The 16585-nt window shown below is 38.4% G+C and overlaps 1 protein-coding gene across 5 annotated transcripts; it reads right to left on the bottom strand.

The window, feature by feature from the left end:
* Positions 1-8607: 8607 nt before the first annotated feature.
* On the bottom strand, positions 8608-14870 carry LOC111885976 (uncharacterized). Of its 5 annotated transcripts, XR_008225246.1 has the most exons (15): positions 14699-14870; positions 12828-14607; positions 12719-12756; positions 12520-12619; positions 12345-12401; positions 12170-12264; positions 11810-11902; positions 11618-11678; positions 11438-11492; positions 11272-11326; positions 11139-11178; positions 9854-10720; positions 9368-9596; positions 8880-8987; positions 8608-8774 (listed from the first exon to the last, which is right to left on the bottom strand). XR_008225246.1 is itself a non-coding variant. In XM_052765741.1 (2 exons), the coding sequence occupies exons 1-2, from the start codon at positions 11389-11391 to the stop codon at positions 10996-10998; spliced, it is 303 nt and encodes a 100-aa protein (XP_052621701.1). In that variant the 5' UTR covers positions 11392-11428; the 3' UTR covers positions 10727-10995. The 5 variants fall into 5 exon arrangements, 1 of the variants encoding a protein (XP_052621701.1); XR_008225244.1 differs by having other exon boundaries at positions 12170-12401; XR_008225245.1 differs by having other exon boundaries at positions 12345-12619.
* Positions 14871-16585: the final 1715 nt, after the last annotated feature.

Raw genomic sequence — 16585 nt, forward strand, 5'->3', positions numbered from 1 at the left:
CCGCTAAGATGGGTCATGGAGAATCTCTTACCGTGCACCTGCAAAAGATGCAAAGGTATGTCGACCGCCTTCGCAAGTTAAATGTTGACTTCGGGGAAGATTTGGCGATCGACATGGTGCTTCACTCTTTGCCTCCGATGTACAACCAGTTTAGGATGACCTACCACATGAACAAAGAAGAGGTCACCCTAAGCAAGCTCCAAGGTCTCTTGAGGGTTGCTGAGAGCAACTTCAAAGACAAGTCTGCTGCACCGACTCCCAATCCACCTGCTGCTCCTGTCTTGGCTATTGGTCAAGGAAAGGGAAAGAAGAGGAAGGCTTCATCGAAGAACTATCGCAAGGTCAAAGCCCGAGATGGTGCCTCTTCTAGTGGGACCAAAGTTGATCCCGCTAAGCCCTGTCCTAACCCGAAGGAGGTAGAGTGCCACCACTGCCACAAGATAGGACATTGGAAGAGAAGCTGCCCAGAGTACCTGCAAGCAATCAAAGAGGGAAAGATCAAGCCATCTTTCGCAGGTATATACACAATTGAATCTAACGATTCTAATCATGCTATTTCTTGGGTTCTTGATATCGGTTGTGGTTATCACATTTGTTCTAATGTGCAGGGACTAAGAAGAAGTAGGGATGTGGAGCAGGGAAGGATCAATCTAATCATGGGAAACAGAAGATCGTCGCCTGTGACCAAGATTGGAGTGTATTCTTTAGTGCTTAGGAATAATTTGTGTTTAGATTTGAACAATTGTTGCTATTCGCCAGAAATGGCTAGAAACATCATTTCATTTCATGGTTTGTTTAGACAAGGTTTTAGATTTTCTTTTAATAATGATAATGGTTCTATTTTGGCTTATCTAAATGGTGTCTTTTACTTTGAAGCTATACCATGTAATGGAATATATGAGACTGTTATGATTGTTGATAACTTAGGAAATGATGTTTTGAATATAGATTCTTCCACTAGTATGGATAAAGCATCCTTGTGGCATTGTGGTCTTGGACATGTCAACAAGAAACACATAGCCCAACTCCAAAAGGATGGAGTGTAAGAGTCATTCGACCTTAGGGAAGATGACACATGCGAGTCTTGTTTACTTGGAAAGATGAGTAAATCACCCTTCACGAGTACATGTGAAAGGGGTGAGGGTCTATTGGACCTAATACATACCGATGTATGTGGACCGTTTAGATCAACCATGAAGGATGGGAACCGCTTCTACGTGACTTTTACCGATGATTATAGTAGATATGGGTATATCTATTTAATCAAGCAAAAGTCATAAACCTTTGAAAAGTTCAAAGAATTCAAGAATGAAGTGGAGAATCAATTGGGCAGGAAAATCAAGATGCTTCGATCTGATCGAGGAGGAGAGTACCTAAGTCTTGAATTCCACGATTATCTCAAGGAGTGTGGAATAGTTTCGCAATTGACGCCTCCTAGGACACCGCAGTTGAATGGTGTGGCAGAAAGGCGTAATCGAACCTTATTGGATATGGTTCGCTCTATGATGAGTCGTGCTTCACTACCTATCTCTTTTTGGGGGTATGCCTTAGAGACTGCCGCCCATATCCTTAACCGAGTCCCTACTAAGAAGATTGCCAAAACACCTCACGAGATGTGGACAGGGAAAGCTCCCTCGTTGGCACATATCAAGGTTTGGGGTTACGAGGCTTTCGTAAGACGAGATACTCACGACAAGCTCGAACCTCGAAGTGAACGATGTATTTTCATCGGCTACCTACAGACATCCTTTGGATATCTCTTCTATAGACCGAAGGACAATGTTGTCTTCGTTGCGAGGAGAGGAGTTTTCCAAGAGCGAGAACTCATAAGCCAAGGAGACAGTGGGAGGAAAATCGAACTTGAAGAAATTCAAGAGTCGATAGATGAAGGAACCTCTACCGCTGGCACTCAACCCGAGGAGGAAACTCCGGTTGAACCAATTGACGAATCCTTACCTCTTAGACGTTACGATAGAGTTAGAGTTCTACCCCAGTTTTATGGTTTTCATATTACTACCGAAGGGGACACGTATATTAGTGACGGTACACTAATAAATCTTGATGAACCTAATAGCTATAAGGAAGCCACGGCAGGCCCGGAGTCTACAAAGTGGAAAGAGGCAATGGATAGCGAGATCCAATCCATGTATGACAACCAAGTTTGGAATTTGGTTGATTATGTGCCCGGACGTAAGACCATTGGGTGCAAATGGATCTTCAAGAAGAAGACCGACGTGGATGGAAAGGTACACACATATAAAGCACGATTGGTTGCGAAGGGCTTTACTCAAACTCCCGGAGTTGACTATGATGAGACCTTCTCACCAGTTGCGAAGATTAAATCTATTAGAGTGATGCTAGCGATTGTCGCATTTCATGATTATGAGATTTGGCAAATGGATGGCAAGACCGCTTTCCTTAACGGAAAGTTGGCTGAGGATGTTTACATGGCTCAGCCCGAGGGGTTTGTGGATCCGAAGCATCCAAATAGAGTGTGTAAGCTTGAGAAGTCCATTTATGGACTTAAGCAAGCGTCTCGCAGATGGAATCTTTGCTTCGATGAGAAAGTCAAAGAGTTTGGATTTGTACGAAGCGAAGACGAATCTTGTGTATATGTCAAAGCCAGTGGGAGTATAGTAAGCTTCCTCGTTCTATATGTCGATGACATATTACTCATAGGAAACGACATCCCGACTCCGCAGGAGGTTAAGTCCTGGCTGGGGAAGTGCTTCGCTATGAAGGACCTCGGAGAGGCTTCTTACATTTTGGGAATAAGGATAGTAAGAGAAAGAAGTAAGAGACTAATTGGACTTAGTCAGAACACTTACTTAGAGAAGGTACTAAAACGTTTTAGTATGGAAAACTCAAAGAAGGGAGAATTACCGATACAAAGTAATGCCAAGTTGAGTAAGACTCAAAGTCCGAGTACCGAAGCTGAAATAGCAGAAATGAGCCGAGTAGCATACGCTTCCGCAGTTGGCTCAATCATGTACGCTATGACTTGTACTCGCCCTGATGTAGCCTTCGCTTTGAGCATGGTTAGCAGATATCAAGGGAATCCTGGCAGAGCACATTGGATTGCGGTGAAGAATATCCTTAAGTACCTTCGGAGGACGAAGGAATGGTTTTTAGTCCTCGGAGGGAGTGATGACTTGAAGGTCCGAGGGTATAGTGACGCCAGTTTTCAGACCGACAGGGACAACTACCGTTCGTAGTCGGGCTGGGTCTTTACCCTAAATGGAGGAGCAGTGACATGGAAGAGTTCCAAGCAGGAGACCGTAGCTGATTCAACGTGCGAATCAGAGTACATTCCAGCGAGCGAAGCGTCAAAGGAGGCAATATGGCTAAAGAACTTCATCGGTGATCTTGGAGTCGTACCTGCCATAAAGGAGCCCATGGAGATTTTCTGTGATAACGAAGGAGCGGTTGCCTTGACCAAGGAACCGAGGGATCATGGTAGATCAAGACATGTCGACAGAAAATATCACTTCATTAGACATCGTGTAGAAGAAGGACAACTCGTAGTGAAGAGGATATCATCAGAAGATAACCCAGCAGATCCGCTTACGAAGGGACTGAGTAGGGTTAAGCACTTGCAGCATGCTAGGAGTATTGGGCTGAAGGATGATATTAGCATAGATTAGATAGTATTAGAAACGTGTAATAGCTAAATGTAATTAACATTTGATGATTAAATAAAGAAGTTTTATTTGTGAGTAATGTTACTATCTTATGTTAATTGTTTAGCTATTGTTTCACTTTGCATGTTTTGACTTCCAGAATAATTGAAATTATTAGGAATAATGGAATTGTTCAAATTGTCCACAATCGTTCATATGTTGGAAGTAGATATGAATGAAGATTGTCATGAATTGGTGTGTAGATTGTCTAAATGGTTTTAGACATAGCAAAGGGTTGATGCAACGTTCATGAGTGCTTATGAACTAGTTTTGAGCATTGGAACAAACCTGCGCTTGCTGGAATCACCTTATGGAATACGATATAAAAGGTGATCGCAAGACGATAATATCATATAGTCTTAAAACCTAGATATATGGTTTGTTATTTGTTAATTGATTGTACATTGATAATGCGAAAACGCATCAGTAACTCGGTGTTATAAAACGCATTGTTGTGTATAGTTGATTAATGAATAAGTAAATGCATATAAGTCGAAGTTTATCTGTAACTTTTATCTAAGAAGGTAAAAGCGATATCTCGGCCGCTCGATGATTTGATTTGACTTATGTGCTGGGCCCGGTCAGAACTGAATTGATGTGTTCGATTAAGTTCTATGTCGAATAAATCAGAGATCGAGAAACCTAAATGCTTGACTAACTATTCCATAGGATTGTCAGCATGATATCTAACAGAGGACTGTACGATCCCTTATCTAAAGGACAAGATTGATTAGATCAGAGTTTGACAGCGTCTTTGAGAGCTACGATTGCAAACCGAATTGTACTTGTGCATATAGTTACTAGACTTATCCAAGTGGGAGATTGTTGGAATAGTGTCTAAGGCTGCAACCATATTGGGCAAGTATTTGACCCGGTTGTGCATGGTCCTTTTGGGTTGCCTTCACCATAGCAACTTGATGGGATGATTTAATAAGAGAGAGTAAATATTATTAGTATATTATGAGAATAATATAAAGAATAATATATTGTTATTTGATTAATATAAGTCATAGAATTAATTGGAATTAATTTGGTGATAGTTAAGCTTTAGACTGTAAATCCTTATGGATATACAAGGGACGGATTCTAGAAGCTAGGATAGCTTCAAAATCGTCCATGACTTATCTAAGGAAAGGATTTGGATAGCCTTAAGAGAAGATTATCCAATTAGGGTTTAGGTTGTAACCCTTAAGGAGTCTACAAGTATAAATAGATCCCATGGGCAAGGCAAATCGGCACCTCACCTAAAGTAAGAGAACCCTGGCCGATCTCCTCCCCTCTCCTCTCTCCTAAATCATCTTTCTTGCTATTGGTGTTTGTAAGCCATTAGAGGAGTGACATTTGTGACTCTAGAAGCTCCAAGACCACAAGATCAAGAAGGAACTCAAAGGTATGATTCTAGATCTGTTTCAATGTTGTTATTTAACCTAATTATTCATTAGAAGTCTTGGATTCAAAGCATGTTTAATTAGAAAGCCTAGATCCAAGCATTAGGGTTTTGCATACGCACATAGAAAAGTTCTTATGGCTAAAACCCATCACATATATGTATAGATATATAAGTAATGTTTAAAGGGCTTAGGAAGGCCATCCGCCCTATTTCCTTTTTCTCGATTTGGATGTGGTCTGGTGGGATTTCGGGTAACCATCCGAAGGTCGTTTCAATATTAATTATATATCAAATGTAAATATATAGACATAAAAGTACTCCTTTATTCATACTTATCAGTACATCATCAGTAAGTTACCATCGGGGTAACACAGGATCATACTACTAAAATTTCTAGATCGATGAGTCAGTTCATTCATGAGTCAATACTTATTACTACGAGTACATATACAACTATACTAGAAAGAGAACTTATACAACTATGCTAGAAAGGGAACTTATACATCTATACTAGAAAGAGATCATAAACAACTATACTAGAAAGAGATCATATACAACTATACTAGAGGAAGAACATATACAACTATACTAGAGGAAGAACATATACAATTATAATAGAACAGTTCATTACATTACATATACTAGAATACGTTCATTATTGTGATATGAATCGGAGCATGACTTAAATGCCATGGCCCGAGTTGTAGCCAGAGTCTCTTGAAGGGAGAGCGTGAGTTTGCGTATAGATCTATACTGGATTGACTATCCTACACCTTGCTGCTAGCTACAGCCGGACCTGCAGGTTTGCGGGTGCCAAACGTCATTCCGTTATTACGACCATTCGTATGTCGTTGTTACCAGTCGAAAGTATGGTGCAATTAGCCACATAATACCTTAATATAAATCCGGCTTAAGGTAGTTAGTACAGCAGTAGTTCTTATAATACAACACTACAGTACTACGATAATTTACCCATCACAATTATTTGGTGATTATTTCACTCAAACTTTAATGTACAAACTATATTTTGTTAAGTGATAGTTACACTTGGGAAATTACACACTTTCACAACAAACGAGCATACAAACCGGTTAAGCCTTGGTAGAAGGCTACTTTAATAGAAAATATAGGTTTTTCTGAGAGATTCAAACTTTTACAAACACTTACATACATTTTACAAACTTACACTTGAGACACGTTCAAACGTTTTGATAACAAACATCGACACTAAAATACTTATGAACTCACCAGCTTAATGCTGATAAACTCTTTCAAAATAACTTGCATTCTCAGGTCATCAGTAGAAAGGTACCGATGCCAGCTTTTGAGAAGATGGAGCGCATTCAAGACTCATCATATTATTTTGATTTACATTATATTTTTGGTGTCCAAAACTGTACGGAACACGCTTGTATTAAAATTATATATTTAATGAAATGGATGATGTTGTTTGCTTATTTACATTTACTGTGTTGTGATACTGTACATGACGTCCTCCGCCCCAGAACGTTTCTGCCGTTCTTGGTTTTGGGGTGTGACACACGCCTTCACCTTCCCACAGTCCTGGGATATACCTGAAACCATAACCAAAACTATAAGCCAACGCTTAGTGAGTTACCCTACAGTACCACCACATAAACATAAAAAACCACAACATGCATAAATGAGCCTTCACCATGACTAGACCACCTCGTAGGGCCTACAACCTATCTGGACCGCTCTCCGAGGCTTCAACATGACTGGATCGCCTTGCAGGGTCTACAGCCTATCCGGACCGCTCGTCGGGCCATCAACCTGACTGGATCGCCTCGTAGGGCCTACATTTTAACTAGATCGCCTAGGGTATCCTGGCATTCAGCACAGAGAAGGACCGCCTCAACCTCACCAACCATAACATGTCGACATATACATAATAGGTAAACATATAATTAGTCCATAGACAGGAGGCAGATCTATAGATAACTACCGCATGCTAACGTCCTATATACCAGGATACTGATCTAACATATCTCTACAACATAATAACATACTATCATATAACAGGAGATTCAATCCAATGGGCCGTCCTTGGTGCCTTCGACCCATAAGTACAATTATGAAGACTCACCTCACAATCTGACAAAAAGTTGAACGATAAGCAACTCTAATATCGGCTCTACAGGTCACCTATTGTAGCACCTGGTTCCTGGTATGTATTTAAATTCAACTATTTTGTTATCCTACTCTGGGACTCGGCGAGCTGGAGGCCCAACTCGTCGAGTAGACTCAACATTATGCGGGGGGTTTTAGTGATCCACTCAATGAGTCAGGGGACTGAATTGACGAGTAGGAGTTGTCTGGACAAAACGCTAATATTTAGGTTTTGCACCCTATTTAAACACTTTATCTCGCCCCAAACCAGCCTCTATCACCTCTCCCAACTTAGAGAATTCCTAGATTGAAACCCTAACCTTGTTTGAGTGATCTTGAGCCATTTTTGTGTGTTTTGTGGTAGCTTGAAGTTTGAAGAATAGAAGGAAGCTTGGAATATCAAAGAGACGACTAGTAGATCCAGAAGTTTTGATTTATTTCCATCCCATTTAAGGTAAAAAGCTTCAACCTTGACTTCTCATTTGATAGATCTCCTCTAGGGCTTAGATCTTATCATTTTGAGGCATTTCTAAGGCCATGGTCGGATTTAGTGTGTATCATGGAGTTGCACTTCAGATCTTGTACCATTGAGGGTTCCCATGGCATAAAGGTGCCGACTTTATGGCCATGGGAAGCCCATGCATCTTATAAACCCCTTTTCATGGATTTTGGAGCCAAAAACCCCATGAATGGACATCAAGTTCGTAGCTTTACATATGAAATGGACCCTAGGAAGTTAGATCTATGGTTTTGATGCATTAAGTCCCATTATAATCGACTGTATAGTTTTGGACTAGGAGGGACTCGGCGAGTCGCTTGGGTGACTCGGTGAGTCGGGACACATCTTCCCCCAAATGTCTTCTGGAAGTGGTTTTGGTTGAGTGGAAGGAACACTCAGCCTGCTAGGGGTTTATTTTATATCTGGAAATCATAGGACTCGGCAAGTTGATGAACAGACTCAACGAGTTCAAGGTAATGTCCCAACCACCACTACTAGAAAAACAGCCTTTTACGACGCTCATTGCGCGTCGTAAAAGGCTCAGACGACGCGCAAATGCGTGTCAAGGAAGGCCCTGTCATAAAGAGAGACGACACGCTTTTGCGCGTCGTCTATAGACGACGCTCATCTACGATGTGGAGTTACGACGCGCGTTTACGACACGCAATGCGTATGAAGGAAGGCTCTGTCATAGAGGAAGACAACACGCATTCGCATGTCGTAACCTTACGACGCGCGTGTTAATGACACGCAATGCGTATCAAGAAATCCCCATGTCATAAATGAAGATGACACACATTTTTGCGTATCATAATTTTAAATGTTTAAAAAAAATATTTTTTATAGATTTACTAATTTTTAAATTAAATTTGCATTTAATGTCTCATAATAGAAAATAAAATATCATATACAAAAAATATAATCCAATTCATAAAATTTAATGTCATACAAAATATCATATACAAAAAATAGAATCCATTGCATAATATTTTATTACAAATTTAACATTTTTTTGTTTCCGTACTTTGATAATTTGTGCTGCTGCTGATTCCAGAGCCAATCCGCGACTCCATCACTTGAAATTACAAGCCGCCCACCAGTAGAAGATAGATGAAGATCATGAATAAATAAAAGTTTTTAATAAAAAGAGGAATAAATTGAGTTTAATTACTAAACTAACCTTCACTTGTTTGACATGAGGAACTGGAATAATGAACTCCCCAACATCTCTATCTCCAATAGATCTTGAAAGGCATAACCCACCTCACCAACATTCTAAAGGACCAATCTATCATAAATATAAAAACATTGGTAAGTTAAGTAAAAACGTTGGTAAGTTAAGTAAGATCCCATTTAAGTTGTAGCATATGCAAGAACAATTTGACACTAGTCAAATGTGCTATCTATGGAACTCCAGAATAGCAAATTTTCTACGATGTGACAATAAATAAACCTATTCAATTAGTGAAATAATGGATCTATGTTATAGGATATTCACTTTAGCAATATTTTCAAGTTCTTCCACAATATGATCAAGTTCCTGCGCCAACATCATACGATATCACTACTTGGACATATTCACATACTTTGACTTTCTTTTTAGTCTTTCCAAGATTTTACTTATTAAGACATAATCTTTGTTATAAAAAAATGAGAATAATATCATACGCTTGCTTGCCGAATCAGCTCCCTGCTCCAAAACTTTGAAGGATAAAAAAAGACATAAAGTCCCTCCTGATCCTTATCATTAAATGCAATACAAATGACAAGAAAAACAGGAATAAACTTGCAAAGATGCATGCACTGAAAAATCAGGGACAAATTTTATAGTTGTGAATGATAAGTAACGTTTCAAGATTTGTGCTGATGAACCCATCCCTTCAAGCATGAGGGCAACCTGGTTAAAATAACCAAAGGCAGAGTCAGCAATATCATTATTAAATAACTAAAAAGAAAAAAAATAGAATTAAGAAATAAGAACACCGTTCACAAGGGGTTCTATTTTTAACTTAAAACTAATTCGTTTTGAGTTGTTCCAACTTCTAACTTCTAAACACAAAAATCCACTTTTTCCTATGTAGAGAGAGAGAGAGAGAATGTGTGTGTGTGTAAGATAGAGAGAGAGAGAGAGAGAGAGAGAGAGAGAGAGAATACCATGAAGAGAAAGCTGTATCCCAACTCAAGAACAAAACGAAGAAAGTCAATCCTAAGCTACATCATCTTCAAATAATCAAGGGTCATAATATAGGCTTCCTGTGAGAGATCATATCCTTCAGTAACAAGTGCAAAGCAATGAGAGTGTACATGTTTACATCTCATAAATGCTTTCTGATCAAGGGCAATAATCACCAAATGATTTAAAAGTTTACTGGTTTTGTAACAAATTCTAAAACTTTCCAAAATTAGATCCAAAATTGAGTTTTGTGGATCTGCCCATGCTTTATTTAGAGTTGTTAGAATAACCGTTTTGTTTTCCATGGAAGCTTCCTTTAACACTGTTTCTAGATTTGTGTCACCACTGTCCTACAATATCAATAAAAATCGATAAACCTTGGGGGAAATGTAATTTACCTGTTTATTAAGTTCCATATGTTAATCATAATAAAAACCAATAATAATCACAACTATGATGATAATAATATATAAAGGAAAGGGCAAAATAGTCATTTACATTGGCTTAACAGGTTCAAATAAACATGGTCCATTAGGGACTGAAAGTGTGACAATAATACTTTTTAAAGGAAAAAAAGGTTAAAAGTAAAACTGCTAGACCATATCCACAAAAATCAACAAATATAGGGATGAAAAATGTGATTTATCCATTTATTAAGTTTATGTTCATGGGCTTAAAGGAGAAAAGATTAGAAATGATTAGAAATGATTCATTGGATGTCTCTATGTTGGAGTTCAAGTTCTTCTTCGAGTGCAGCAGGGTGAGGAGGGAGGGGCCCGTGGGCCTGGTGTATTGGGCCCTCATGTGGGCCCCGTGGCATTCGATTCCTTCTAGACATTTTGTTATACCTGTAAAAAAAACTATATACGTCATGAAAAGAGATTGATACTTCTTTATATTTAAGTCATAAATTAGGATACACAAGGGACAATTTGATCCTTCTCTTTTAGCAAAGCAAATGATTATGCATAATTTCTAAAGCTAGGAACAAAGTCTACAATGGAAAGGAGAAGGAGGAAAGCTAAGAAGACACAAGAACTTATTTATTTATGGGGACAGATGATGCACTAGATTTATCAGGTTTTATTTGTTCCATCTGAACTGCCATTATGTTGACTGAACATTACAAGAATACTTGACTGGTCATTTTGACTTTGTCAGCTAGGAGGCGAATTGTATCTGAGTTGTCAGAGTTTATGTCACGGAAAGGAGGAGGGAGGTTAGGTTGTTCACCCAAAGTCATGACAAGACAGTTGGTAATAATACCATATTCTTTGTCAGACACCACGGTATGCAATGAGCCTATCTGTTTACAATAGTGGATTTATGAGTTCCATCATATTATGAAAAGATATAAAAACAGAAAACTGTGAAAGTGGGTTTAATTTGAAGCCCAAACCTTCACTTCCAAGGCAAAATTTGAAACTTTGCGAAAAATGTCTCTTAAACTGCGCCTGATAAAGATATGAAAGTCACGTATCATTGGCTTCCCTACAACACCATTTACTCCAACAGCCATATACTAAAGAAGAGTATAATCAAGAAATTAAGTTGCATTAACATACCTTCTGAAGTCTCCCAAGCAACGCCTCCAACAAAAAGTTTTCTACCTGATGTTAACTTTAGAAAATTTAGAAGTTAGCTTTAAAACTCATAACATAATGGCCATCTTTTTCATATCTTGGGCGAACACTAGAAATTAGAGAACTAGTCATGAATTCATGATAACGTAATAAAATACATACCAACACATTGAGATATGTGACAAGCATTACAGACAAGACAACAAGCATGTATTGTAAGTCCCTAAATCAAGATAACAAAAAGGAAATTAGCCTCACCAACAATGGAAATACATCAGCATTTTATCATATTAGAGGGTTTTGATTTTTGAATGTATTCATGACATAGCTGATGTTCAAGATAAAGATAAGTACCCTAAAACATGGCTTTTCCAGTAGAGCTGAACCAGTCCCTTCATATAAAATAGGAAAGAGAGTATTCACCACAAGAATTATGAGGATCACAACCTGCATAAGAAAGCAGGTCAATAATTCAGAATACTTGCATATACAATTTTATCATTTTTAGGTGTGATGGAAGCATGATAAGGACATGGACATTGGATGAATTTCAATAACAGATAACAATTTTTTTCTAGTAGTAGCCTTTCTTTTTCTCGATGGACTTTAGTAATCAAAAAAAAGTTCATTAAATCTAAACTAAAAGTGGAATTCTCACTAAAAGGTAGATTTTTTACTTGTTAGAAAAGCACCTGATCTTATTATGAAACTTACATCTGGGGAGATGCTTTGTGTCCCATACTTGTCATCACTAGGCAGAGGTCATGACTTATTTCTTCCAGTGTTTTCTTTGGCTTTTGATGTATAACCTGAATGGGATTAAAACTGATTAAAATAAAATCTTTAAAACCATAAAGACTAAATTTTTATATAATAAAAGAAACTTTACCAGAAATGCTATAGCCTGCCGTATATGCTTCAGTTCATCCCAAGCAGAACCTGAATACTGCAGTCCTTTTGTTTAGCAAATAAGAATAGAAAATATTGTTTGGCATGACGGAATTGAGGAAGGAATGGAATCGTTAATTCCATTCCAATGAAAGAAAATATCACTCAAGAGTTACCTCATAAGTTGCGTTAAAACACCAGTGGTCTAGTTCAGCCAATCCCACTTTCACATACTCACCATTGCTAAACAAACAACACTCACATCTCAAAAGTAGACTGCATTTTATAAAAAAAATAAAAAAAGCCCAAAGGCCCAGAATCATATTTTATATTCAAATCACAAAAGAATACACTCTACAAAAAATAAAGATATACCTGATAAAGAATAAACTCTTCAAGATTTATGTTGAATCCTGCAACATTTGGATCTCAACCTGTAAGTTATGCTGCTATAAGTAGCATTTTAGCTTAACAGCAATTTTACCTGCAACAGATGCATGCTCAGAATTTTTGTGTAGGAAATGCTTCTGGAAGTCAAGTGGGGGGTAGGGGTGGGGGTATGACTCAACAGCTGTTCCAGATATTTTTAATCCAAATATTGCAACTCAACAACATCCACCTACTTCTATGATGAACAGCTCAAAGAAAGAGGATACCAGACCCTTGGTATTCAATGTGGTTGGGCCGCAATGTTTTGGTGCAAGAACATTTAGTAGGTAAGCATAAGCTTCTCCATCCTACACATGAAATCAAACTTACTGTTATTAAACATGAAAAAAGCACAATGAAAAAGGGAGATTTACCTTGAGATCAGATAAGAAATATTTAAAACTTATAAAATTTATCTGCAAGAAATTGACCAAATAAAATTCATTAACTTTTTACCTGTTTGAGTTGAAGTTCAGTCATGTTAAAGGAGAAAAGGTTATGATATGCTTCTCACTAAAACTTAAGCGACTCACCTTCCACTTTTGTATTGCAGGCCTTCATTTTGTTTTTGACTACCTCATATTGTATCATGAAAAGAAGTTATAATAATCACTACAATTTCAAGAAAACATGGCATATAAGAGAGTATATAACTCATATCCTTGTCTACCAGGTCTTAAAAAAACCTAGGAACAAGAAAAACAATAAAAAAAAAAAGATGACCATCACTCTATTAAATCATAAAAAATATTAGAAAAAAACTAGTTATACTTAAAAACATCACATATTAGAGAATATAACATTAGTTTGACTAGTTGGTTCTTGATTATAAGAAGTTATTCTTCTAGCCTAGTTGTATATACTAATAATTGGATATCTGTTGCATGCACTTGACATGTAGCTTCCCAAACAACAACTTGTTCAGAGAATGAAACTAAAAGCAACGGTAAGCTGAAATGGTGAAATCAAGTTTTTTTCAGAGATGAGAAGTAGATGTAGGAAAAAAATGGAGGCATAAAGGAGAAATCGAAAATACCAAGTGAAATCGTAGATGCAAGAAAAACTCATAAGCCGTTTTGCTTGATTGAGAAGATGAAGTCGATAGATGAATGAGAAATTACGTTTCCTCTTATTTGTTGAACGGATGAAGAAATAGGGCAAGGTAGAAGCATCATTTTCGTACCTTAGTGCAATTAGACCTAGGGCTTGCAAACCTGAGGAGTTTTAGTAGATGGAGTAGGGTGGAGGGCAGGTGGACCAGTGAGCCTGAGGAGTCGATACTGATGTAACGATGGTGATAGATAACTTTTCGTTCTTATGTGATGAGTATGAGAGTGATTAATAGACAGGTGTGTAGTGCCCGATGTCGTAGCCTGAAGAGTCGCAGCACCAATACGATGGAGGAGTCTTAGTTGTCGAACGACGCTGCAATCGAGAGTGAAGCAACTGGGTTGTAAGGTATCCGATCAAAAAATCCCTAGTTTTACCTATAACCATCCTGGTGTCTTCCTTCTTCTAAGCCACCCTCGCTGTCTTCTTCCTTCCCTTAAGCCACCATCTGGAACCTAAGAGAGAGAGAGAGAGAGATGGAGATAGATCTTTGAAAAAATCCCTAGTCTTGATTTTGTGCTTTGGGACTCATAGACACGCTTCTCCCTTCTCCTTTCTTCAAATCGGTCCCGCACCAGAGGTGCTTCCCCTTTCTAGATTGATTGCCATCATCGAGCCACCATGGTTGGTTGCGTTCCCATCTTCCTTGCCCGATAGATGAACCACGACCACCGGACCAAAACTCCCACTGCCTTCGTCATTCTAATTCCCCTTTTTCGATTTATCTGTAGGGAATAAGAAACAAACGATAATCAAGATTTGCATTCTTAATATTGAGACTTGAGAGTATAATATTGAATTAGGGTTTTTTCTGACAATTTCAACATCGAGTGGGAGATATGGTGGTTCCAGTGGGTAGAAGTAAATGAGACTTGATCGATGTCAACGAACGGGGAAGAATCGGAGGCGTCGGTCGGAGTGCAAGGGAAAGAATCAAGCAACACTCGATGTAGGGAGGCGGAGGAAGACCAGAGAAGATTTTTGTGGTCAAAGAACACACCCAGAGTTAAAGAGGGGAAACAAGGAAGGAAGGCGGGTTTTCTAATTTTTTTTATTTCCTTTTTCCCACCGCTAGCTGCTGAAGAGCGCGTTTGTAAAATTATAAAGCGACATTTCTAGACGACACACCTTTAACATAAGCACCCTCCGTGTTTTTTTTGTGAGACACTAATTCTAGGGCTCGCAAGAATGCACATCTAAAATTCTTTTTCTAAAGATCTGACATTACTTTGACCAGATGATTGACCATTGACCAAGGTGTTGACCTTGACCTTCACCTTGTCTTGGATTTGAGTTGACCCTTGTAAGGATTATGAGGATGAATTGATAAGTTAGAAAAGTTTTTGTGTAGGGATTGAGGATTCGAGGAGAGTTGGTTTTTATATCGTGATTAGTGTAGACACTACATGACTTTGAGGTGAGTTTTCTCCTAGTAAGAGTAAGTCTACGGCCACAATGCCGGCCCACCAGTAAGAGTGTTGGATAGATGATTGTCTTTGTGATAATTATACTGCGTTGATATGAGATATGTTTATTGTGCCTGATATGATTATTGTGCTTCATATGTTTACTCTGCTTGATACATGTTTGCGGTAGTAGGGGTGAAATAGTCCCCGGTTACTGGCTGAAAGATACCGAAGGGGTGGGTAGCTCCCAGTTACCATTTGAAAGATACCGAAGGGGAGGTTAGTTCCCGGTTACCTGTTGAAAGATACCGAAGATTATGCATTATTTGTCATGGGTATGATGACGGAACTCACTAAGCTTTGTGCTTACGATTTTTAGTTTTGGTTTTAGATACCTATTCATCTAAGGGAAGGAGCCGGCGGGGTAGCAGTGCATCACACATTCACACATGATATTCCGCATTTGAGAAACCTGGGATTGTACTATGATATTATACTATTTGTTCGTATGGTTTTGAGACTTGTGATTTGTGACTTTATGTTTGAAGGGATGTAATTGTTGTTCTCCGTTAAATGTTTTTACAAGTAATATACTTTAAAACAAAATAATTTGGGTCTCAATTTTGGGATGTTACAAGTTGGTATTAGAGCCTTGGTTTGAGAGATTCGGGCACTCCATCAAGGGTGTCTAGACTCAAAACGAGGGCTTGATGGATTTTTACAAGAAAAATAGTTTTCTAAAATTTAAAAATAAGGAGTGTGGGAAAGAACAAGGTGTGTGATGTGTGCGACCGGCCAAGCTCAAGTAAGATTTCCCCAAGATACCCATACATGTTATGTTATGTTACATGATATGATTATGAGAACTGCATGCTAGATTAGGGCTAAGGATCTAGGGAGGATGCCTTGTATGCCTGGTATGTGATTATGAGAACTGCATGCTATATTAGGGTTAAGGATATAGGAAGGATGACTTATATGCCTGTTGTGTCATACCCCCAAACCAAGGATGGCGAAAACGTCCGGGGGTGGAGGACTTCATGTATAGTATCACAACAACGTGTATAATAGTGCTCAAAGTAAATACAACCATCATAAATATAATTGAAAGAGTTACATCATAGAGTAAGTTTACATGTTTCAAAATCAATTACATCATGATGACAAAATAAGTTTTGAATTTAACGCCTTAGCGTCCCGTCCTCGAAAGCAGTTGATTACCTATTTAACGATTTCTTGAGATTACAAGTTGTTTGAAAAAGTGTCAACACAAAGGTTGGTGAGTTCATAAGAAATT

This window comes from Lactuca sativa, chromosome 1 (genome assembly GCF_002870075.4).
Source record: "Lactuca sativa cultivar Salinas chromosome 1, Lsat_Salinas_v11, whole genome shotgun sequence".
NCBI classification, from domain to species: Eukaryota; Viridiplantae; Streptophyta; class Magnoliopsida; order Asterales; family Asteraceae; genus Lactuca; species Lactuca sativa.